At 40.3% G+C, this 26,293-nt stretch overlaps 1 protein-coding gene across 14 annotated transcripts in view; it reads right to left on the minus strand.

Annotated features, from left to right (window-relative positions):
* Nucleotides 1-26,293, minus strand: part of PPIP5K1 (diphosphoinositol pentakisphosphate kinase 1) — a 148,894-nt gene that overhangs the window by 33,257 nt on the left and 89,344 nt on the right. For 7 of the 14 annotated variants that reach the window (XM_083184079.1, XM_083184080.1, XM_083184083.1 and 4 more), the window contains exons 25-28: nt 25,383-25,547; nt 20,384-20,533; nt 7,297-7,387; nt 2,471-2,599 (exon numbers count right to left, since the gene is read on the minus strand). In XM_083184079.1, coding sequence (XP_083040205.1) covers nt 2,471-2,599; nt 7,297-7,387; nt 20,384-20,533; nt 25,383-25,547 — 535 coding nt within the window. Of the gene's footprint in view, nt 1-2,470; nt 2,715-7,296; nt 7,388-20,383; nt 20,534-25,382; nt 25,548-26,293 lie in introns of those variants that run through there. The other 7 variants (XM_083184081.1, XM_083184086.1, XM_083184084.1 and 4 more) reach the window with 5 other exon arrangements.

Here is a 26,293-nt window from a genome sequence, read left to right on the forward strand (position 1 = left end):
TAGCATTAGGCATCTGTGTGAAGTAAGTAGTAGTATGTTTATTTATAGTAAGTAAGTGGCAATGTAGAACATTTCATAATGAAGCAAGTACTGTAGTAAAAATGGTATGTTTAGGTCGAAAGTCACTAGGTTGACCATTAATGGTTTGACAGTGACTAGGTCGACAGACAAAATGTCGACATGAGTTTTTCACTTTTTTTTTCTAAAAAGGTGGTTTTTCATACTTTACTATTTACTGGGCATATACAACAAAGAAGTTCCATTTTGCAGTCGAGAAATGACTGACATGCAAATGACTCGGAATCCCATGTAAATTCACAAGGATAAGTATACAGCCCATGACCATATGCAATTAGCTAAAAATCTGCTCAGCATTGTACCTTGGTCCCCAAGGAAGCTGCAAAACTTGCGTTTTAGCCTTATTTACAAAGTGAGAAGTAGTAAACGTGCTAGAAGAGCAAAAAAATACAACTGAACACAAAGATCTGATCTTTGATAAAAAGAGACACTAACTAAAAGTACCGTCAAGCAATACAGGGAGAGGTCACACTGGAAAGAACAATATTGACAATCACAATAATATATTTGTCATTGATAGAAGGAGGAAACAAGTTTAGTCTGCGGTGATAAATGCTTCTATTCTTATATAAAATGACCCTATTTCAAGGGGAAGTGTACTTTTTATTATTTATTTTATACTGATGAGTTTCCCAATTAGCAGGGGCAGACATGCAGTTTTTTATACACATAAGGTCTAAAATGTGTCTGCCTTTATGTTCAATCAGACCCACCCAAGAGAGCTCATATAGAGGCCCATTTTGACGCATGTAATAAATACTTCCAGATACAGGTAAGAGGCCCAAGCATTAAAGAAGTCCTCATGTGCCCTAATGATAAGCAAATCAGTGTGTGAAAAGAAAAATAGAAAATATTTCATGGACCGAAGGAGTGACTCGATTAACTCATCTAGAGATGGCGTAAGCTGATATTTTCAGGGCAGTTTCCAAAACTGAGAGGTGGATGCACGCATTTCATTTTTGTGAACAACTTTCCTCTTAAATAATTTAATTTTCCTTAGGATGTTCTTTGTACAAACTTTCTTTTATTTATTTTTTGGGGGAAAGTTTCTTTCTTTTCTCCTCACTGACAGTTCACTGCACCGCATGCGTCAAGTCCTCACCAGAGTAACAGTTCACCCCACCTAAACCGATTAATTGTAGCAAATCTTTTGGGTTTGGGATTAGAACAGAGGTTCCCAAAGGCGGATCTCAAGGCACCGATTCGGGTTTTAAGTATATCCCTGTCTTGGAACAGATGGTTACATCAAATTGACTGAGGTACTAATTAAGTCACCTGTGGCCAAGAATAGCTATACATAAAAGCTGGACCGTTGGGGTTCTCTGGATTAGAAGAATTCTGGACTCACACACATACAAAGTATTACCAGAAATGTGGTATAAATACACCAGAGCAAATGCTATGCTTGTAACTTTGTAGTCAGCAGCTGTAGCTTAGCACAGCAGTGGTACAACTTGATGCAACAAGCTATTAGCTAGCACCTTAGAGAGTTGAAGAAACCCATAGCTGTCCATTGAAATGCATTATGAATATGGTGATCATAAAGATCATTTATGGCTAATATAGTATCTGTAATATGCTATCTATCCAATAATGAAGATAAAATCCTATATGGATCATACACACAGTGAGTGCTTAAGGGTACATTGGAACCCATCTTGCCCCAACATTAACTATTTACTAAAGAGTAGAATAGGCAATAAGCAATTGATTGAAATAATAAAACCGATAATGTAGCGGTTCTCAAACTCGGTCCCCAGGAAAGTTCACGTTTTCCAGGTCACCCGGTCACAGGTGTACTCATTACTCACTGACACAATTTAGAAGATCCACAGGTGGAGATAATTATTTCACTTGTTATTCTGTGAAGAGACCTGGAAAATGCACTGTGTGAAGTCCTGAGGACTGAGTTTGAGAACCTGTGAGATAATCTAGATTTATATATTTTACACAAATTAACATTCCTTTACTGAATGTAGAACATTGATGGCATCTACAAAGTTTACAGTATTGTACTGGATGAAGGAACGGGAATTTCTGCCCACCACCTTTGCCACTATGCAGGTCTCTCTCTGCTGGGGTACAAAGCAGATCTATTTAAAAGCCTGAGATCTACTTTCATTTTTAAAGCATTAAAATGGAAAACTGTGTATACATTTCAAATCCACTGCGATTTAAAAAGTATTGCCATTTCCCTATGCCTTACAGCTCTGTATTAGTAATCACATGTCAATTGCAAATATCAGAGCATTATTACAGGATACTTAATGATCATGGTGTCATAGAATTCATTACATGCAGGAGAGCCGCACGCCCCTCCCTTCCAAGGCTAACCGGTTAAGCACAACACAGCATTTGGATACAGAGTGCAGCTGGTTTAAAAGAAACGTACCGTCTTTGTAAGTCAGGCTGGCAGCGGCGCTGATTTTTTTGCGGTGGCTGCGTGCGTAGTCCTGTAGGTTTGGAGCGCTGGAGGAGCCTCCCAGCACTGTGGTGCTGAACAGACCAGTGCACTGTGATCCTGGAAAGGTGGTGATTGGGGATTAGTATTCACACAGATCTAGAACATGCCATTATAAAGTTATGACCCCGGTTAATGGTGGCCATCTTTCCATTTGAGGGGCTTTGGTCCTCATCTGTAAATATTGAAACACCATTGTTACTTGATTATTTAGTACAATTAAATTGGAGGGATAAAGCAAACAGGAAATCATTCCATTAAAAAATGGGATTTAGTGATACATATGGAGAAAGTTTAGACGTATACACTAGTTTATACAGGCATAGCATTGGTACCAATGAAATAGCAGTACTACCATGGGACTAGAGAGACACCTAAGAGGGGATAGTCTTCAATATCCCATAGGATTTCTATATACCCATAGGATTTCTATATATTTTCCCCATTAGAAAAGTGTCCAACCCCACTGATCACATTGACCTAGAATTACATTTTACACATTCATAATGTCACCTCACTGTGTGTTTAATACGTTGTGTACTGGAATTCTTCATACAGCTGTATTCCATTTCAGCAATGAAGATCCTTTATAACTATTTTAATATTATTTTAGAATTTTTTTTTTTTTTAAACCTCACATATGTATCAAGGAAAGTGAAGCGCATGCAAATGTAACTGGGTTAATGCAGCAAGTCTCATAACGTGGAGAACCCGCATGCAGATTACCCGTCTCTCTCTAAACCCCATCCAAAAGTAGATCCCCGAAGCAACATAGTCCAGTGTCTTACAATGATGGAAAGGTGATAAGGTAACAAGGGAAGGATGGCATCTGAAGAATGACGGCCCAAACATGAAAGCAGATGGAACAGAGATTTGCAGAGATGTTATGTAAAAAAAAACCCAACAGGATGAAGTTGACCATTTTAAAAATGAATTAGAAAGATGCGCTGTCAAGATAAAAAGAAAATCAAAGCATGATGGAAAATGAACATGGATTTCCAGAGACTGGCACAAAGCATTGTGTAGTATTTTAGGCTGTACCAAGTTCCGAAATCAGATAGAATGCATGTTTCAAAGACATATGCGGAAAATACAATGAGGCTGCAGACACCTTAGTTCCACAAGCACATGCAAAGGCAAGAAACAAGTGATGACCACCCCACAGTAAAAAAAGAAAAGAAAAAAACGAGATAAATAATCACAATATATATTTTATGTGTATATATATATATATATATATATATATATATATATATATATATATATATATATATATATATATATATATATATATACACACACACACATATATACATACACAATCACACATACATACAGTAAACACAACTACTTCACAAAAAACAAAAGTTACAATAAAAGAATAAATGTATGCAACAATGTAGTGATTAGCAACACAAAGGGCCTTATTCAATGCGGCCAGCGAGGCGGTTAAACGGCGGGGATCGCTGAAAACAAGCGATCCTTGGCATCTAACCCCCATGCCGGCCACTCACCCTATTCTACATTCTGGGGGAATCCTCGCTGTCACAGGACGGTGAGGATTCCTCCAGACAGCGAGGCTCGTGGCTAACGCAGGGAGCCTGCTGCATTTAACCGCAAGCCTTGCTGTTTCAGCGCCCGCATATGCGGTTTCCCCCTCGCTACAAAAACATAGCGAGGTGGAAACTGCGTGTAGAAGGGGTCAGTTGAATTCTGACCCTTCGAGCTGTAACAGCGAGCAGGCAGCACTGCTCGCTGTCACAGCTCGCAAAAATCATTGAATACACCCCAAATAGTAAATGATTTGAACTCTACGGGTCATTTATAAAAGCTACTGAATCCCCAGAGATTGCAGCAATAGTATGGCATGGGGTTTTATGCAATGTGAATTAACATGATAAAGAGCCAAACACATAGCATATAGCAGGATTGTTAGTTTAACCACAGAAGCAGCCAATAGCATTGCATGCTCATTCGCTAATCCTTTTGTTAGGTCACCTCTCTCAGTTTACATTTTATATGGACTATTGATATTTTATTCAAATCCTCAAAAGCCTCCAATCTTGGATTTTTTTTTTTACAACAGTCTACAACATGGGTGTCCATTGATGAATGCTGATAGAATTAACTGAAGGAAGTGAAAGCATCTTACACAGTCCATTGTCCGTTTACTAAACCATTAATGTGTATTCACCAAACCACTAGATCAGTGGTTCTCAAACGGTGTGCCTAGGCACCCTGGGGATGCCTCAGGACACTTGCAGGGGTGCCTTGGGTTGGTGGACCAGGATCAATTCATATTATTTATTTATGGCCAATGTATCAGGTAAAACCAGTGTTGGTGGCTGCCAATCAAAATATATGTGGACAAACAGAAGCAAATCCTGTCCCTCACCAGATAACAGTGACATATAAACACAATGCACTTAATGTAATAATTTTTTTTTCTGAATTTCTCGATAAGAAGCATTTGGCCTAGGGGTGCCTTGAAAATATTTTGATGCTTTAGGGTGCGGTGATTCAAAAAGGTTTGGGAACCACTGCCCTAGATAATCTATGTATGCTTATTGTACGGGAAATACAGCACATCAGGCCCCAGGTGATTATGTAGCTAGTGTTTCCAAGCCAAATGTACTGTAACTTTGTGTTTTATGAGTATAAGCACAAACCTGAGATTTACCTTAATGTTAGCAAACTACTGTGGGTGCTGATACCCCTTTTATTACACTACATTTCATACTTACACAGGATGTCTCAGAAACTTGCTAACAGAAATTCACATAACTGTCAACTTCAAAGGATTAAAAAACCTGTGTTTAAAAAATATATTTGCTATATATATATATATATATATATATATATATATATATATATATATATATATATATATCTATATATCTATATATATATATATCTGACATTGCAGTAATTTTAGACTTCTATTGTCTCCTCTTTTACTTTCAGGTACAGTATATGATCAATCATATGGTATCTAATGGAGTGTATCCGTACTTCATGTTGCTCGAGTGCCTCATCGATTGGTGAGATAGAATGTGTATTGTATGGGCACCCACCATGGCCATATCCACAAGCCCAGCAGGGATTGCTGCTGGGCTTGTGGATATATATATATTTTATATAAAAACTTTTTACCATGAGTCAGATTACTTACCAGGATTCTGAAGACGAAACAGTTTCCCACTAAAGGGTACAGTATGTAACACCATAGTCTTTTTAACATCTGTTTTTATTTGAAGGATAGACCCTATTTATGCTTTACACAAATGTGTCCATATTTCTTTCATAACAGTTTCTCAAACATTGATCTTACTGCAAATATTTATTTGCATTCCCTCAAACACGTGTACCTTGTTCTGTGCATTAAACATATTATGTAATCATCCCAATGTCCTTATTATTACTTCTCTCTCCTGAATATTCTGAACCAAAGTAACAAACAAAACTGGGTAGTGATAAGGACGTAAATGGGTCTTGCACATTGGGGCAGATGTATTAAGCCTTAACAAGAGATAACTGCAAGGGTGATAAAGATAAATGTCCAGCCAATCAGCTCCTTACTGACTGACTCAAACACAGCCTGTAACATGACAGTTGGGAGGAGATTGGCTGGACGTTTATCTCTCTTTATCACTCTTGCACTTATCTCTTGTTAAGGCTTAATACATCTGCCCATTCATTTGAAGCACAATAGGGGTTTTATAGAAGGTGTTACATGCCACAGATTGTATACTGGTCTGCAGAGGTACAGTAATAGTGCTTCATGGGGCTATATAACATCTAGTACAGAGCAGTGTTGGTTTGGGGGCCGGGGTGACGTTGGATAGAAAGAATACATTTACGTTTTTGAGTTTTATTTGTTTAGGAATGTATTACTCATTATTCCTGGCAAACACATGCATAACATCAGTGTTTTATAGAGTTAAGGAAATATACCTAAGAAATAAATTAGAGAATTGGTGGGTATCTTGCTTTTATTTTAACAAGACCAGGGGAAAAGTGAGTAAAGGAAGAATAGAGGGTGTATACGGTAAATGTAATGAATCTTTGCCTTTCACATGACATAAACACAACTCATAGATACTGTCCTACAGTACTACTTTTTCACAGTTGGCAAAAACATTACTTTTCAACCACATTTTCTCTTAAACATCCCATAGGTGTTGGCAGGATACCAGGGATTATTATCTTAGAAATGTGATGTTATTCCTGTTGGTCGTCACCTCAAAAGTGTTTTAAAACAACAAAATGCCGTCAAAGTACAAATTAATGTGAGGGTTTAGAAGGGTAATTGTATGCCACCTTTTGTAAGGGTAATAGCTCCAACATAAGTAAACGTAACAATTACTAAATTACACTTTTATATAATTTATAAGTTGCAATGTAAATAATAAACTACAGTATAATAAATATACAGCAAATTCATCTCCCATCCCACTATTTTGATAACTGGGGCAGATGCATAAGGGAGGATAAGTGAGCCAGTGGACAAGTTGCCCATGGCAATAAATTAGCTGCTCCGTAAAATTTTATGTCACTGCAGTGTTGATTAGTTGCCATGGGCAATTTCTCCACTGGCTCCCTTCTCCTCCCTGATCACTGCTTTATACATCTGCCCCACTGTCGCATAGAATGCACCATTCTCATGGTTTACAATGGGTTTAAAATAAACTATGACATAGGAGCATCATTTTTCCCTCTAAAAAATGTACTAGAAAAGAAGACAAGGTCCAACATACCTAAACCGCTTTGCTTCATATCGGAGGGCTGCCTGGAGTAAGAGGTGAAGAGACGGTAGCCACCAGATTTAGTGGAGGTTTCTGAAAGTACCTGTGGGAAGGAGACCATAACCTCTGAATACTATTAATGTGAATGGTACATCTTAACTGAATATTAGGTATCATCCTCACCAACTGACACCTCTCAGTTACAACCATATCAAATATACGCAAAGAAAAAACAAGTATGTTTACATGACAGAAGTTAAGGAATCCACACTAGGAAAGGAAAAGGCAGAAGAGTTTGTTTTGGGGCTTAAAATGTAGAGCATTTTTGGGGTCTTAAAAAATAGAGAGAACAATGTGCCTTAATTTCAGAGTCTGTTATCTATGTTTAGAAATATATATATATATATATATATATATATATATATTTTCGTCCTGAGGCCAGGCTGCACACTGTAAGCAGATCGAGCACCAGAGTGCCAGGTTTCAAATGGTGCAATACATGTAGTATTAAAAAACCAGCAGCATCCGGATTTTTGTGAAAAAATATCAAAAACTCATTTTAATGGCATAAGTGCAGAAAACAGACATAAAAACATCAGGAGCAGGGGATACTTAACAGCTCGGTGTGGACGGGAGCATGATGTATAACGTCACCCTGAGACTCCTTGAAGCAATCATACCGACAGCCGTTTCGGTGCAAAGAGATGCACCTTCATCATGGGCACTTATGCCATTAAAATGAGTTTTTGATATTTTTTCACAAAAATCCGGATGCTGCTGGTTTTTTAATACTACATATATATATATATATATAGTATGGGAATAATGGGCGTCACTCCAGGTCTTAGTGCAAAAAAGGTGGAAATTTATTTCTCCATGCGGTCTGACCGCATGGAGAAATAAATTTCCACCTTTTTTGCACTAAGACCTGGAGTGACGCCCATTATTCCCATACTATATCGGTGGTGAGTGTACCACACAGGGAAGGCACCCGGGCATAAGAAATTGACGAGAGGCGAGGAGTGCCGGACATTGTACTGGTATATATATATATATATATATATATATATATATATATATATATATATATATATATATATATATATATATATATATATATGTATTCTAGAGAACACTATTATTATTTAAACTATAAATAAATTAACTATAATTATTTAAAAGTACTTTTATGGGACATGAAACAAATCCTTTGATGCCTTAAATATCTAATAACAGAACCCAGTCACAAAATTAAATATTACTAAAAATATTATATATATATATATATATATATATATATATATATATATATATATATATATATATATATATAAAAAATCAGATGAGAAACCACTTGTAAAAAAAAACCTTAACAACCCAATTCCACAATAAATTCAATCATAACGATCAGATATATATATATAAAAAAAAAGGATTGGGAGCTAGAAAATACAAGTTACAATATTCAAACCAATGGATCATATGTCAAAACAAATGACTATAGAGCAAAAATTTTAAATTATCGATAAGCTACAGAAACCGATATAACAGCGACGAAACAAATTAGGGTAGAAATGAACAGGTACAAGAACACTGGCAATCTCAGGTTCTTGCTGAGATACTGGGCTTCATGCAGAGTTGGAGGAAAATTATAGTTCTTTATTTATTTACAGTTACTTATATAGCGCAGTAAATTTAGTTGCACTTTACAATAGGAAACAGTGATGAACAAGCTGGGTAGTAAACAAACCGACAGAGGTAAGAGGGCCCTGCTCGTAAATTTACAATCTATAGGGATAATAGGAGGGGTACATAAGGATAGAATTCCATAGCATGGCAGTCCCACCAGATTGCAAGACAGTCCTGATGGGATGCAATTAGATATGAATGCTAATGGAGGTTATGTGGGGGTTCTGGAATAGGATAAGCTTGCATGAAGAGGCAAGTTTTCAGGGAACACCGGCCGGGGGTCACTGCCAAAGTATCGGCGGGGGGGGGGGGGGGGCATAGAATATAGTTATGCCACTGGCTAGAGGAGAGTCGTATTGTGCGTGGAAGGGCATTCCATAAGGTGAGTGCTTTCCGGAGAAAGTCCTGCATTTGTGAATGGGTTCTAGTGATGAGCATGGATGACACACACAGAACTTGTGCAGAGCGGAATGGTCTTGTGGGGATATATTTTGAGATAAGCGAAGAGATAAGTCGGTGTAGTCAGAGTAATGGCCTTGAATGTGAGTAGAAGTATTTTATATTGAATACAGAAAAATACAGGCAACCAATGGAGGGACTGACAGAGCGGATCAGCAGACATTGAACGTCTAGCTATCAAGATCAGCCTCACAGCTTATTTCAAAATTGATTGTAGTGGCGAGTCTTTTCTTAGTTATATAGTGGTGTGTTTTTTTTTCATGCATTTTGTGCCTATTTTATTCTTTAAAGTATGCACACACATCAACACGTGACGGAAGCAGCAGGCATACTAACTGGAGTAGGTGTGTAGATGTGGCAAAAGTACAGCGAGGCTGTGTTGATACAAAAAGAATGGCCACCTAACGGACAAATGCATCTGAAAAAGACTGACAAGTTGTGAATACTTGACCCCTGGTGTAAATCTTGAGTCGATAAAGACCGTCTTTGGCTGCGTCTGATTCACCAAACGTCAATAAGACACTTCAAGCGATACAAATATAGTATAACTGCTGTGACTGCTATAGAACAGCAGCATTACAGTGTAAAGAACACTAGTTTTTAAATAATAAAGCACAATTGGACAGAGGCAATATGCTGATATATTTATTAGTGAGGACTTTAAACATTACTTTTTAAAGGTTCGCGATTACTTCACCTTACTTGTAACAGGCTCCATACAACTTGAGTACTTATTACCTACATTTTTCTTGCACCTATTGTCATGTGTATAGGGGCATACACACTGGGCGATTTTTGCCCCTTTTCCAAGCAGTCTGACTAGATCCCTTAGAAAATGAGCCCAGATAACTCCTTGTGTATGTCCTGCAGCACTCTACCGCAGGGAAAGCCAGAGCTTGCACTGACTGTTCCTAGATTGTGGAGTTTTGCATTGCTCTGTACACAGCATCACGAGCGCACCGCAATGTGTGATCAGGGTTTATGAGTTTTGTACTGTGTTTTTAATGTTTTTCACTCCTGTTTAAGGTTTGTGCTTGGAAATAAAACACATCCAACATTGAATCTGACACATGGTGAGCTCACCATCAAAGCAGGAAGAAGAAAATAGTGTCCCATTGCTTAGCTCTAGTATATATTTCACAGGTTAAGATTCATGGTGTAAAAAATATTGGTTGCTCACTCCTATAGAAAAGACTAGCTAGGGGTGCTTGGGGTGGCAAAGGCAGCAATCAGGTCTATTACTCAAATTGGAGGCATGTCACCTTGGCTTTGTAAGTGTGCCGGAGACCGTGTCGGTGTCTGCTAAGGAGATTTACTGACCTTGGCTGCAGATCTGAAGGTTACTCAGACGACTAATGGTAACAAAATGTCATTACATCCTACACGATCATAATTGATGATAAAAGAAACATAAATGGATTTGTGTTCCAATTCATCTATTTGTGGGATCACCATGGTTCATGCTCATCAGCTGTCCACAAGAGCATAACTTATTTGGTATGATCGGCATGCGGCCATATTCAACATCTACTGTACTCCTCAATCACACATGTCTTTCAGGTTTAAAGGCCTAACTGGCTGTATTTTTTTATTATAAATTTATTAATCTAGTACAGCGGTGGGGAACCTCCGGCCCCCGGAGCCGGTTTTTGTGGCCCGCCCAACGGCAGTACAGCGAGTCTCATACAAGGATAATCTCGCGAGAGCTACCGACCACTCGCGAGATTTCCCCTGTATGAGACTCCCTGCACAGCCGCCGGACCACACAGACCGGCGACTTGTAAACTGCGGCAGCCGCCGGAGCGCGGGACGGTTTGTATGTTTTTTTTTTAAATGGCTCCCGAGGCATTATGCCTCAATGTAAACGGCCCGTGGACCTCAAAAGGTTCCCCACCCCTGATCTAGTAACTGCTGACTATCTTGGAGTTACATGGAGATCTTTAAATCACAAGACATACAGATCGTTCATATATTTTAATTTTTATTACTTTTATTAGTGTTAAATCCTATTTTCAGGAAATGAAATACCGTAACAAAGTACTTGTGTTTCTAATAATCTGGTGTATGTCGCATCCCTCTGTACGGCTCTATGGAATGCTTGTGGCTTCATATAAATAAAGGTGTTGGCTGACACAGATTTGCTACTGTTGCTCACATGTTTGTTTTTTTAATAAACAAGATATCACTCAATCAATAGTCAGCTTCAAGATATTCACCCTCGTAACAAATGCTTATTATAGCACTGGGTGTGGGGGCTTCTTACAGCCTGGACATTGATGAAGCAGAAGGAGGAAGAATTCACTTTGCATCTTCTTCATCAGCGCTGGTTCTTTTATATTATGACACTTATTAGAGTTAGCTTTTATTTCATATATTGAGAATACACATAGATTAAGTGCATTCTTAGGAGAACTCCAATGTAATGAAGAAAGTTACAGAAAACTAATTATTGAGCATTCATTAGATTTTCTATATGATGAAACCGGAGATGGAATTACATTTCTGGTACATTGCTGCTTTACATAATGGGATACAGTATAGACCTATAGCGTTAGCCGTTACATTAAGATCATTTTGTACACAAACAATTTAGCAAATGTCAATGAAGATCAATAACTGGATATTCAGAGGATTCCATAGCCCATATTTTTTTGTTTTGAAGCTGTCGTTAGGTCGACACAACTAAGGTTGACATACATTGGGTCTAACACTGAAGGTCGACATGCCTTAAAGTCAACATGTCTAAGGTTCACACATGCATTGGGTTTTTCGTTGTTTTTTTTTGAGCCGGCATGCTGGCAGGCGGAACTTCATGCCCTACCATCCACAAAGAAGCCTGACAAACTCAATAACTTTGAAGTGGGGTTATGCAAGACCAGCAAGAGTGGTGTTATGCAGTTGGAGGGGGTGGCGGGTCTCTTCACAAGTGTAATGTTGTCTCAGGTGTGATTGAAGTTGTGTACCCCCCTTAAAAAGTATACACATTTTGAATGGGGCACAAAACTCAATCATAGGCAGCAGCTGGGACAACATTGCACCTGTGAAGAGACCCTCCCACCCCCTAAAAATGCATAACAGAATTTTGCATAATTTGGTGTGGCATAATGTGAATTTGGGCACATTCCGTGAGGCAGGATGTGAATTTTGGCTCATTTTGTGCATCAAAATGTGAATTTTGGCTCATTCCATTTGGCAGAATGTGTATTTGGCGAATTCCGTATGGCAGAATGCGTATTTTGCCACATTCCGTGTGGCAGAATGCGTATTTTGGCGCAGTCCGTGTGGCAGAATGTGTATTTTAGAGCATTCTGTGTGGCAGAATGTGAATTTCAGAGCATTCCGTGTGGCAGAATGTGGATTTCAGAGCATTCCGTGTGGCAGAATGTGAATTTCAGAGCATTCCGTGTGGCAGAATGTGAACTTTAGAGCATTCCATGTGGCAGAATGTGAATTTCAGAGCATTCCATGTGGCAGAATGTGAATTTCAGAGCATTCCATGTGGCAGAATGTGAATTTTGCCTCATTTTGTGTGGCATACTGTAATGTGAATTTTGGCTCATTCTGTCTGGCATAATGTGTAAGGGACGTATTGCACTGAGAGGGGAATATTTTGCACAGGGGGAGATGCTGGTGGATCCCCGTTAAGTGTACAAAGAGTACATCCCTGGTTCCTAAAGTCCTACCCCCCTGTTTTATACAATAACCCTCCTAGTCTCTTCAAGCTGTATTACAAGTCTGTCATCGGTTGTTCGAAGCCCACCCTTAAGAGGGGGATACGGACTTGTGTCCATGACTTACTGTATCAGCTAAGACCACTTTCTTCAAAATGTAAGTATGCAGTAATATGGCACCTATTTAAGGACTAAATGGCTGCGCATATTATTCTTATTTTTAATACTGTATATATACATTTTTGCTAATAAATCTTGTCTGTTGAAGCTGTTATCTATAGTCCCAGGGCGTTTTTCTTTAAACGACGCCATTACTCTCCTGCATTTGCTAGTTAGAGCGGATTGCCTATCAGTTTGATGACAGGCCAATACACACACACACACACACACACACACACACACACACACACTACAAATACATATGTACATGCGTACACACGTTCCCGGAGGCACACTATTTGTCTCACTTCACAAGCTGAGTAATATAGATAAATCGGCATAGATGCTTTTTTTGTGTCAGAAATTCACTCAAGGAAAGGTGAAGACTGCAAAGGGAAACTTGAAAAAGATACCAAACTATCAATAAACTAATACTGACTGCAGGCAGACACATCTTAGCAGAGACGGAATACCTGATGACAGATACAAATCAATAAAAAGGAGTACACAAGGCATTGTCAGTGATCTAGAAATCATCAGAGAGCACAGACTACATACTGTGGATCAAAGGATCTCACGTCTTTAGTGTGAGCATGGAATCTGTACTACCATTTATAAGCAGCATATCAATGGGAATTACAAGACTCCTACCTCTTAACTTCAAATCAATGCTAAACTGACGTAATCAAATCCAACAGCACAGGGCTTGCCATCATCACAGTGATGCATGTCAGATAGACACAAACACAAGCAAACTATAGATAACAGGCAAGATATTTAACTACAAAGTTACTCAATACACAGAAGTGGAGTTGGATACAAGTAATATAAAGAAAATGTAGGCGCAAGTTATGTCCATATAAAATATTACATTTTCATTTATACAAGCCTGCCACTGCACACAGAGGAGGTTATTTCAGATGCCATGCAAAGCTGCAAAATTCGCAGCTGCACTACCGCCCCTCGCATGCCGAACATCCACAAAAGCATGCGAATGGATGTTTTGCATATATATATATCTATATCTCTCTCTATATCTATCTATCTATCTATCTATATCTCTCTCTCTATATATATATATTTGTAGTCTCCCAAGCGAATCCAGTTCCTGGATTGAGCTTGTGAATAAGAGGCGGCACTCAATGGGTTGGTTTTAGGAGTGTATTATAAATAGCATAAGTGCTCCAATTGTGCTGGTTACATAGACAGACGACGTTTCAAGACCTGTGCGGTCTTTTCATCAGGTCAAGTAATAAATACATGGCATGTGAGCCGTGCAAAAGATTACAACAAAACAGTTTCTTACCTCTCTAGTGAGACATTAAATAGATTACTTCAGCGTGCAGGAGCGATGCCGCGTCTCTGGGACTTCCGGGAGGCCGGTCTCCCAGGGCCGCCCCGTGGGAGTTACCTCTATGACGTCACTGAGTACAGGGCATCACGCTGCTGTATATGACAAACGTAAAAATTAGTGATATAAACGTGACACTGCAATATAATATTTCAAATTGTGCAACAATAGTGATTGACTTATATACATTGTGATATATCACAAGCGCTGTAAAGAACGTGAAAAGTTTAGAAAATTTAAAACACTAACGAACGGGTATTGGTATATCTCTAATATATCACTTTATAAATATCTATTACTTATATGAAAACATATATCCATTATTACTATTCAAGCATGGAGGAGATATCCCTCTAGAGGGGACTTAGCCAACGTCCTATCATAATGTCAATATTCGTATTAATTCTGTGTTGTATCAGGATCAACCGTTCTCACATGCGGTCCTGATGTTGTTACTAGCTCAATTTTGGTTTTATCATCAACTTCTTATATCTGTATAAGACTTGGCTCCGATCCTCTATAACTGTATCCTGGTTGTGCATAACCTTGGCAATCTTCTTATCCCAGGATTGTCTCGCTTTAAAGGAAAATGTTCCACGTGAATTTTTCATTCATTCCGTGCGGTGTTAAGGAATTTAATGTATGAATCCATTTTGACTCACATTGGGACAATCTTTTTTGGCGGTCACCCCCTCTCGGATTTGGCGGTATATGATCAATGATCTTACAGCGTAAGCTCGCTAGCGAGTGTCCCATGGCTTTAAAATGTTTTGCAACAGGTTGTTCTATTGCTTTTGAATCCTTACCCTCCAAGGACGCTCTAATCGATGAACGATGCTGTGCCATCCTGGTCCTAAGATCTCTTGTTGTTTGCCCCACATATATTAAACCGCATGGACATATTATAATATATATAATATAGGTCAAAGTACATGTCAAGGTTTGATGTATTTTGTGCTTTTTTCCGGTATGTGGGTTTTTTACATAGGTACCAGGTTCCATGTAGCTACAGGTCGTACATGATGGGCATCTTACACTTCCGCGATTTCTTGTAGGCAAGAATGTCTCTTTGGACAAAGGTGACAAATTCGTTTTTACCAAGATGTCCCTGATGTTTCTACCGCGACGGTATGAGGGCATGAGCTCCTTATCTTTCAGGCATGGTAGGTCTTTGTCACTGGTGACAATGGGCCACAATTTCTTCGTTGTCTGAGGGAGTGCCTGGCACGTTGGTGTGTATTTGGTGACAAAAGGAATTTTATTATGTATTTGCTTATCAGGAACTTTTTTCAATAGGTGTTCACGTGGTATCTCCATCACTTGTGCTTTTTGTTTTAGCAGTTCTCTATATGGATATCCACGAACTGTGAATTTGTGGATCATTTCATCCAGTGTCTTAGATAATGTGATTTTATTACTGGAGATCCTTGCTGCGCGTAGCATTTGTGAACGTGGGAGGCCACGGGTCAACGCAGGTGCATGACAGCTAGATTTTAGGAGGAATGTATTCCTATCGGTTGGTTTATTATATACCGATGTCTGGAGCTGATTGTGTTCAATTTGGATAGTCACATCCAAGTAGTTGATGGATTTTCTACTCAATTCATGCGTAAATTTAATTGGCATATTTTTAGCATTTATTGAGTCAATCACTGCTACCAGAGATTCTTCAGTGTCGATCCAGAATAGTATCAGATCGTTCCTAGCTGTCATGCACCTGCGTTGACCCGTGGCCTCCCACGTTCACAAATGCTACGCGCAGCAAGGATCTCCAGTAATAAAATCACATTATCTAAGACACTGGATGAAATGATCCACAAATTCACAGTTCGTGGATATCCATATAGAGAACTGCTAAAACAAAAAGCACAAGTGATGGAGATACCACGTGAACACCTATTGAAAAAAGTTCCTGATAAGCAAATACATAAAATTCCTTTTGTCACCAAATACACACCAACGTGCCAGGCACTCCCTCAGACAACGAAGAAATTGTGGCCCATTGTCACCAGTGACAAAGACCTACCATGCCTGAAAGATAAGGAGCTCATGCCCTCATACCGTCGCGGTAGAAACATCAGGGACATCTTGGTAAAAACGAATTTGTCACCTTTGTCCAAAGAGACATTCTTGCCTACAAGAAATCGCGGAAGTGTAAGATGCCCATCATGTACGACCTGTAGCTACATGGAACCTGGTACCTATGTAAAAAACCCACATACCGGAAAAAAGCACAAAATACATCAAACCTTGACATGTACTTTGACCTATATTATATATATTATAATATGTCCATGCGGTTTAATATATGTGGGGCAAACAACAAGAGATCTTAGGACCAGGATGGCACAGCATCGTTCATCGATTAGAGCGTCCTTGGAGGGTAAGGATTCAAAAGCAATAGAACAACCTGTTGCAAAACATTTTAAAGCCATGGGACACTCGCTAGCGAGCTTACGCTGTAAGATCATTGATCATATACCGCCAAATCCGAGAGGGGGTGACCGCCAAAAAAGATTGTCCCAATGTGAGTCAAAATGGATTCATACATTAAATTCCTTAACACCGCACGGAATGAATGAAAAATTCACGTGGAACATTTTCCTTTAAAGCGAGACAATCCTGGGATAAGAAGATTGCCAAGGTTATGCACAACCAGGATACAGTTATAGAGGATCGGAGCCAAGTCTTATACAGATATAAGAAGTTGATGATAAAACCAAAATTGAGCTAGTAACAACATCAGGACCGCATGTGAGAACGGTTGATCCTGATACAACACAGAATTAATACGAATATTGACATTATGATAGGACGTTGGCTAAGTCCCCTCTAGAGGGATATCTCCTCCATGCTTGAATAGTAATAATGGATATATGTTTTCATATAAGTAATAGATATTTATAAAGTGATATATTAGAGATATACCAATACCCGTTCGTTAGTGTTTAAAATTTTCTAAACTTTTCACGTTCTTTACAGCGCTTGTGATATATCACAATGTATATAAGTCAATCACTATTGTTGCACAATTTGAAATATTATATTGCAGTGTCACGTTTATATCACTAATTTTTACGTTTGTCATATACAGCAGCGTGATGCCCTGTACTCAGTGACGTCATAGAGGTAACTCCCACGGGGCGGCCCTGGGAGACCGGCCTCCCGGAAGTCCCAGAGACGCGGCATCGCTCCTGCACGCTGAAGTAATCTATTTAATGTCTCACTAGAGAGGTAAGAAACTGTTTTGTTGTAATCTTTTGCACGGCTCACATGCCATGTATTTATTACTTGACCTGATGAAAAGACCGCACAGGTCTTGAAACGTCGTCTGTCTATGTAACCAGCACAATTGGAGCACTTATGCTATTTATAATACACTCCTAAAACCAACCCATTGAGTGCCGCCTCTTATTCACAAGCTCAATCCAGGAACTGGATTCGCTTGGGAGACTACAAATATCTACATACCTACGGAGGGCACCTTGGTCATATCTACAATCGTCCAGAGTGCCAAACCACAATTGTTTCTATATATATATATATATATATATATATATATATATATATATATATATATATATATATATATATATATATATATATATATATATATATATATATATATATATCTCCATTTGCGTGCAGGGACATAATCATTCGTTGTCCGAAAACCATCTAATAATTTTACAAGAGCTCATAGACCTAAGACACCTCTGTGGTGTCTTAGGTCTGCGGGCGCCCTGTATAGAAAGCAGATCTGCAGCTAACATCTGCTGCCCTCCCCACGTACCTGCGTCACGGATGCATTAGCATGGGAACGCCCAGCATTTTCATGGGAACACCCCCATGAAACGCTGGGCATTCTCATTGGCACATTCCTTCGTCCCTGCCACACGCCCCACCCTCACTGCCAGGTGTGAATGTGACGGCGAACAGTTTGTCATGCCCGCTTGCACCATTCAGCTGCACATGCGCATAACAGTATATGCGCAGTCGCTCACCATCGCTCCCCTGCACGAATATGCAGGGGAGCGAGTGTACCAGAATAAGGTCCCTTATGTAAAATTTATATTTCTGTTAAGTTACACAAATACTGTAAATTACAATATTAGTAGCGTTAGAATCATAACTCTTCAGTTTATTACAGTGGTGATACCTAAATAGAAGTATCAAGGCTCTGTAAGGAACAAGTCGGTGTTAAGGGTTTTCATGAACATGCCTATACAGACCTAAGATGACCTCTGGACTATGTAATGTGCTCTAACCAAACTGTACAGCACTGAGGCAATGTCAGCCCTTTGCCCCCTTACTCCACTGTACTACATACAAGCAGTAAGGAAATAAATAAAAAAATGCGCTTTTGGCCAACTCCACATGAACTTGAAAACGTGCCATAGGAACCTCATTTTTAAACTGACAGAAAATACATTATTCCAATATGAAATTTTCTGTTCAAGTTTAGGAATAGTACACATGCAGTATTTGTACATTTTACAATGTTATTGCCCTTATTATGTTCAGACAGAAATAGGATTTGGAATGTTACTCCGCTAGCACTGGTCATGCCTACTGGTGCAAACCAGCCCAACAGAGAATTTTGGGTACTTGTTTCCTATCTGGGCGCCCGCTAAGTTAATTGCGCACCATGCTATTCTCCGTAGAGAAATTGGATCGCATCGCATCGTACACATACACGATATTGGACGATGCGATGCGATGCGATCCGATTCGATTTCCCATAGGAAACAATGTTAAATGGCTCAATTTAGCCAAATTATCATAGGAACAATAGTAAATGGGCCAAAAACACCCCTGAACATTGAAATGTCCCCCCAAAAGTAGTTGACGCCACCCCGCCATCAACGTGAACCCGAAGCGTGGCGAGCGCAGCGAGCCCGCGAGGGGCGGCGGTACGCGTCCTCCGACCTTTTCATGCCCTACTATCCACGTCAGCGTGGAGTGAGAATAGAATAGTGTGGCGAGCGCAGCGAGCCACCGAGCCCGAAGCGTGGCGAGCACAGCGAGCCCCGCGAGGGGATGCGGATACCTTCACAGGTAAACGCGTCCCTTCGCGGGCTTCCCAGGTGTCCGCGTCGCCATGGACACCTGGGAAGCCCGCGAGGGGACGCGTATAACTGTGAAGGTATCCGCGTCCCCTCGCGGGGCTCGCTGCGCTCGCCACGCTTCGGGCTCGGTGGCTCGCTGCGCTCGCCACACTATTCTATTCTCACTCCACGCCCTAGTGGATAGTAGGGCATGAAAAGGTCGGAGGACGCGTACCGCTGCCCCTCGCGGGCTCGCTGCGCTCGCCACGCTTCGGGTTCACGTTGATGGCGGGGTGGCGTCAACTACTTTTGGGGGGACATTTCAATGTTCAGGGGTGTTTTGGCCCATTTACTATTGTTCCTATGAGAATTTGGCTAAATTGAGCCATTTCACATTGTTTCCTATGGGAAATCGAATCGGATCGCATCGCATCGCATCGTTCAATATCGTGTATGTGTACGATGCGATGCGATCCGATTTCATTACGGTGCCGTACGTAGAAAACCTGGGCGCCCAGATAGGAAACAAGTACCGAATTTTGTATGCAAATAAAGAAAGAAAATAGTTTTCATATTTACTTCCAGTTCACACCCACATTTTTGTTTAATGGTCAAAGGGAAAACAAACAAAGGAGAGAATTCAGTGGCAAACGGATAGATTCAGCAACAAAGGTAGCAAAAATAAGGTGGCTGACAGACAAAATACAAGAACAGAGAGACACCTGTCGCCATGATGCCAGGCTAGTGATGGACATGGCTCTGGACTGTAGAGTGGTGGAACATGGGGCATGATGGGGTTCTCCTGATCTTCTTCTCCGGCGCTCCTTAAGGGGTATGAAGTCCAAATTCCCTGTGTTTTTGGAGTTCATCACCTGCAATCAAATCCGTGGACAGGCACCTATCAGTCCACTTACAGCTGGCTAAAAGAATAAGCTGCACCAGCTTGCCAAATACTTTTAGAAGTCTTATTGGTTTGCTAAACCTGAGCACATAACCCACATTATACAGAAATACCAATTTACTAGTCTATGATCAGATGCAGTCGGAATGGCAGAACGCCATCAAGTCATCTTTCCAGCTAAAATAATTTATTTTTACACATCTTCATTTAGCATAAACATAAAGAAGCCGGAGTACTCTTTAAATCAGGGGTGGGCAATAAGTGGAAAAAGAAGAAAGTGGTGGAGCGCTTTAACTAAAAGTTAACACACATCAATCAATTGGGTATCACATTAAAATAAATAAAGATTATATATACTCACAACAATTAAAATATGCACAAAGTAAAATTATGGCCCTCCAGCTGTTGATGAACTACACATCCCAGCATGCCTTGTCACAGTTTCAGCATGGCCAAATAGCTAAACTAAGACAAGGCATGCTGGGATGTGTAGTTCATCAACAGCTTGGGTGCCGCTTTTTGCCCACCCCTGCTTTAAAGTAGTGGGATGAGCAGAGAAGTTTCCCCAAATGTTAACCGCTGTCTCATAGGGGAAGATACTAAGTTATAGGCAAAGTGGTAGGTGTTTCTGGCAGCTGCGGGACACCACACTACAACGTTATACTAATATGAGTGTCTGTGAGCAGAAAGCCACACCTCCCACTAATTATACGATCATTAGAAGTTGAATCATTCACATCACAAACAGACTTCCCTCCCTGTACGCATGACTCAGAATCACATGGAACTTTTGATAGACAACCACAACTCGCTCAAACATACGTTTGTACCTCAAAATGCTCTTTTTCATAGAAAGACCAAGTCGCCCAGAGGAATAAAGATGTTGATGCCTCCCAAAACATCTTCATTGTTGAGAACTTAAAAATAAGAAATGTTTTACATCTCCTCACCCCCTTCTCCCGCTAGCATCATTTTAGTAGCTCAGGTAATGGGAGATTAAGATAAAGCCCATCAGTAATCCTGCAGTTTTCCTGTAGAAAATGTTTAACGATTGTATTAATTCGGACATACAGTGGTCAATCCAAGTCTCCGTAAAGGGGTGGGAAGTACCTTTGCAGCGGTATGTATAAACACCAGCAACTGCACCTGAACTTGCACCCCTCCTGCATGCCACAGATTCACAGATTCTAACAGGGCTGCAAACAAAAATCCACGAGTCTGCGGTACCATATGTGCGCCACAGCGCCACAATTATGCGCATGATCCACTTGAAGTATGCTGCAGTTTTGTAGTAGGATCTTCAACTCTTTGTGGGCTCACAAAATTGTACATGTAGTAAGCGGCTCTATTTTCATTTGTGCTGCACAATAAGTATTGCTGACTATGCACAAATGTTTGTTTCATTCACTCTGAAAATAGGACCTTCAGAAAACTATCATTGCATCATTGCTGAATCACAATGAGTGCCTCTACAGCAAAAATAATGGTAAGCAATGAATACAGAATAAGCTGAAACAGACAAACATAATTCCCTGAAAAGAAAGACCATCTGAGATAATCTTTATAACCAAATGCACCTGAAAACAAATAAACATTGGAATGAGGAATCGAAAAAACCCCTATACAGTTACAATGCCCTATGACTACAGAGATTGGGCGAAAGTTACTGATGCTTTAGGGCTGGATTCATTTAGAAGCAGTTAAATTAGTGGGACATAATTGATATGCCAGGACTCGTCATCAGCCTGCCCTGACCGTGGGGGCTGCAAACATGTTAGGAACATATCCCGGATTGTATAGGTTAAGGCAGTTAGCAGGGATATCTAATTGGATACCCCCAAGTGTTAAAGCCAGCGACTACAACTCTTTTCGTGGCACAGTAAATGACTCTAGTGCATAAGCGATTCAACCTGAAGTTTCCCGATAATGCTACAATCGCATCACTGTATTGCGAACACCCTCTGCCTGAATGACAGGTTGGAGGCATTCATGGGGAGGGGCAGAGGAGATTGGCATTCAGGAAAACAGGGGCCCTCTTTCCCATGTCTGGAGAGACCAAGTACTGTGTCTACAATGTAGTTTTACTTGTGACTCCAAGCCTGCTCTGAGACAAGCTGCATTCGCAGATGAACATCTCGACCAATGCTCATCCCTAACTGTGACTGTAAATGCAGAGGTGGTCTGCAGGCAAGGGTGGTAAGTACCTCTTCCTGCATTCACACTGCCAAGGATCACATATTCTAAATTGCTGTGATCAGCATAGCATATACCATCCAACCTGAATGAGGGCCCTAAGGTCACAAAGGTAAAAGTGAACCGCTTGTCATATTCAGGGCAACTGAATTATTGTTTAGGCACCTGCAAACAGGTGGTGCTCGATGGCAGCAACTCCATTGTTCTGCCATCGGGTGTGATCATCACTGGCTTTGACATTTCTCCTTGCAGCCTAGAGAAAACAGAAATGTGCAAAATATCCAGTTTTGGTGACCAAACAGGACTTTTTGCATTGTGGGCAATTGTTTAGTGTTTCTCTGCCAAGAGCAGCTAAATCAGATGCTTTTGGGGACGTAAAAAAGTAATAGGCACCCACACAAAGCAACAATGGAATTGCTCTGAAAAAAAACATTTTAATTACTCCCAGTGTTTCTTAGAGTGCATTAAAGAAGAAAAATGAATTGACCTCAAACGCATTTCAAACATAACTTTAAGAAACAATGGGATCACGCATTGGATCACATCAGATCTAAAACACATGCGATCTGCCCGTTTTCACTGCCCTATTCATAAGAATTGGGTAAAATTGGTCATAATCACACAAGTGTATGGTCGGCATAAGGCAGGAGACTACGCTAGCAATGAGATAGGCCTGCAAACATGACCCGTACAAGCACAGAGTTCAAGGTCAAGAGGCCACATGTAGACCCAGCATGCAGAAAAGGGAAACTCTAGTTCAGGGGTGGGAAGCCTCAGGCCCGGGGGCCGTATGCGGCCCCCCGTAGCCGCTCTGAGTGGCCCGCCCACCCACTCGGCGGCTTTGCTGGGGGTCAAGTACAGGGGAATTCTCGCGAGAGGTCGGCAGTTCTTGTGAGATTCCTCTTAATCAACAGCCGCCAGAGACTGTCAGTCCTATTCATCGGCAGCCACCGGAGCGTAGGATGGCTGCAGCAGGACAATTTGTAAGAGATTTTTACATATGGCCCCCAAAGGAATTTTTCCCATACAAATGGCCCTTGGCACAAAAAAGGTTCCCCACCCCTGCTCCAGTTGTATGTCACCAGAGAAAAGGTTAGTGGAAGTGTATAAGACACTTCGTCTTATACATTTCCAGACACCACAAGCATTAGACTGACACCAGGGTAGAGGTGAATTACAAAATAGGGTGCCCTCTGCATAGTAACTGTTGTGGGCTGATATAGTTGGAGAACAACATAGATCAATATAAGAAAATTGCCTGTAGACATTCAAACGTGCCCTAAAAAATACCTGTTCATTAAAGCATCTAACCTCACACTCTTATATGGGTCATATATTGGCAGATGATTCACTGACATTGATCAGTAGACATCAATCTAAATTCTGCACTTTCTAAATCTCAGATTTGGCAATCGCAAAACATTTTTTGGTCTGAATCAGCAAATCTAGGAAATACAATGTTGGATTTCCCCCAATTCCCTACCCCAGCATGCATGCGGCAGCAAGGGGACATTGGGGCAAGTCATCATAGATGTATGGGCCCCAATTCTCACATCTATTGTCCTCCCTCCTCATGACCTCAAAATTAACTTCACAGTTCACTTCTCATAACCCTTTAGCCTGAAACTCCCATGAACAGGAGCCCCCCACCCCCACTCTCCTGGTTCTCACCCTGTACTATCCTTGCCTTCAGTGTGCTCCAACTCAGAGTCTCTGATCCATTCTGTTTTGCCTTCTCATTTCTCAGAGTGCTTCTATGTAATGATGATGTGTCATTCTGTTGCACTGTATAGCTGTTTCACTGATTATAATCCCCACACTACTTCAGTTGAACCTTTTTATATTGTATTGTATATTTAATTGTATCCTCTATAAAGTTATAGATGTACTAAGCATGAAAAAGTGAGTGGAGAGTGATAAACTACCAACCAACCAGCTCCCGTCACATTTCAAATACAGCCTATAAAATGGCAGTTAGAAGCTGATTGGCTGCTACCTCATCTCACTCCGCTTTATCACTTTTTAAGGCTTAGTACATTTCTGCCACAGACACGTTGTTGCAACATATAAGTACATGTTAGTAATAGTAATTAAAAAAATAACTGTAATAATAACATTTTACAATGAGAAGATATCAACAACAGGTTGTGCTCTGGAGCTGCAAGATTGGACACAACAGCATGAGAACATAACATGAGAACCAGACACATCACGCGTCTGTTATGTAATGGGTCCATATATGCCGTATAAAAGGTTGCACCATCCGAATGTCAATCTTTATATGTTGTATTAAAGATTTCCCCAGAGTATGTAAATACTGTACCTTAACCCTCTGAGTGCCAGCGTTGCTGTGAGAGGTCCTCAACATATCCGCTAAAAAATGCCAGCGCCGCTCACAGCGACTGTTCTTTTTGTATAAATAGATGCAAATACGGCCAAGTCAATTAATTGAACTTTAGTTAAATATTGAGGATCTCTCACAGTAATGTTGGCACTCAAAGGGTTAAAAATGTGTCCATAATAATTGAAGATCTAGAAGTATAATAAAATATAAGGTTACTTTTCATGGCTATATTTGTATATTCTATACCAAAGGGCAACACTGACGATGCACAAGTGAGCATTACCTCCATCGATCCAGTTTTCCTAGTACGGGTAAGTGGCGATTTCCTATTGATGCTAATCAGCTCTGATGGAAGTGGTGACATCAGGATGAATCTATCCACATCATCTGTGCCTTTCACCTTGGTTAAATCCTCCAGGCTCCCCTGATCTGTCTTCTTGTCTTCATTCTAAATAAGAACACAACTCATTAGAAGAGGATCTATGAGGTGTTCAAGCGCCCACTGCAATCTGCAAATATTTAAATGATGCAAGAACATACCAGCTACCACAAATAGACATTAGCATTACAGCTTCCAACAGTCCAGCAAGGTAAATTCCTAGTGTGCAATTCCCACCTTTTGGGCTGATATATTGTTTGTAAAGTGACAAATCATATGTGTCTCCATCTGATCCGATGTGCGGTCCCGTGAGTGGCGGATAGAAGCCCCTAGAACACTAGTGCTGCACTATTGCTTTATCAGAATCATATGGAATCGGACGGAAAATAGAGTGCTCTTTGTGCATATGATGTTTCGCAGGAAGTTCGACTGGCATTTCCAGCACCCCGCCCAGGCCCCCTAATCCAGCCCATCAGATATATCTTATGGTACAGTTGTATACCGGAAGATATATCGCATGCGATTTATTGTGGCTATATATCTTACGCGATATAGCTTATGCAAAAATAGCACAAAAGTACAAAATCATATGGAATCAATCCCTGGAGGGTCAAGGGGGAGCTCAAGGGAAATTGCATCGGACTTCAGGGTCAGACATATCATTGTGGTGTATTACAATAATATATGTATATATAATGTGTTTCCAATAATACAGTATATACACAAATCAGAGGAGCATATATGCCTTTGATTAGAGGATATAGAACTAAAGCATAAACGTAAAAAAAAAATATATATATATATAGAAGGGAACC

Source organism: Crinia signifera, chromosome 4 (genome assembly GCF_055691185.1).
Source record: "Crinia signifera chromosome 4, ASM5569118v1, whole genome shotgun sequence".
Taxonomy (NCBI): domain Eukaryota; kingdom Metazoa; phylum Chordata; class Amphibia; order Anura; family Myobatrachidae; genus Crinia; species Crinia signifera.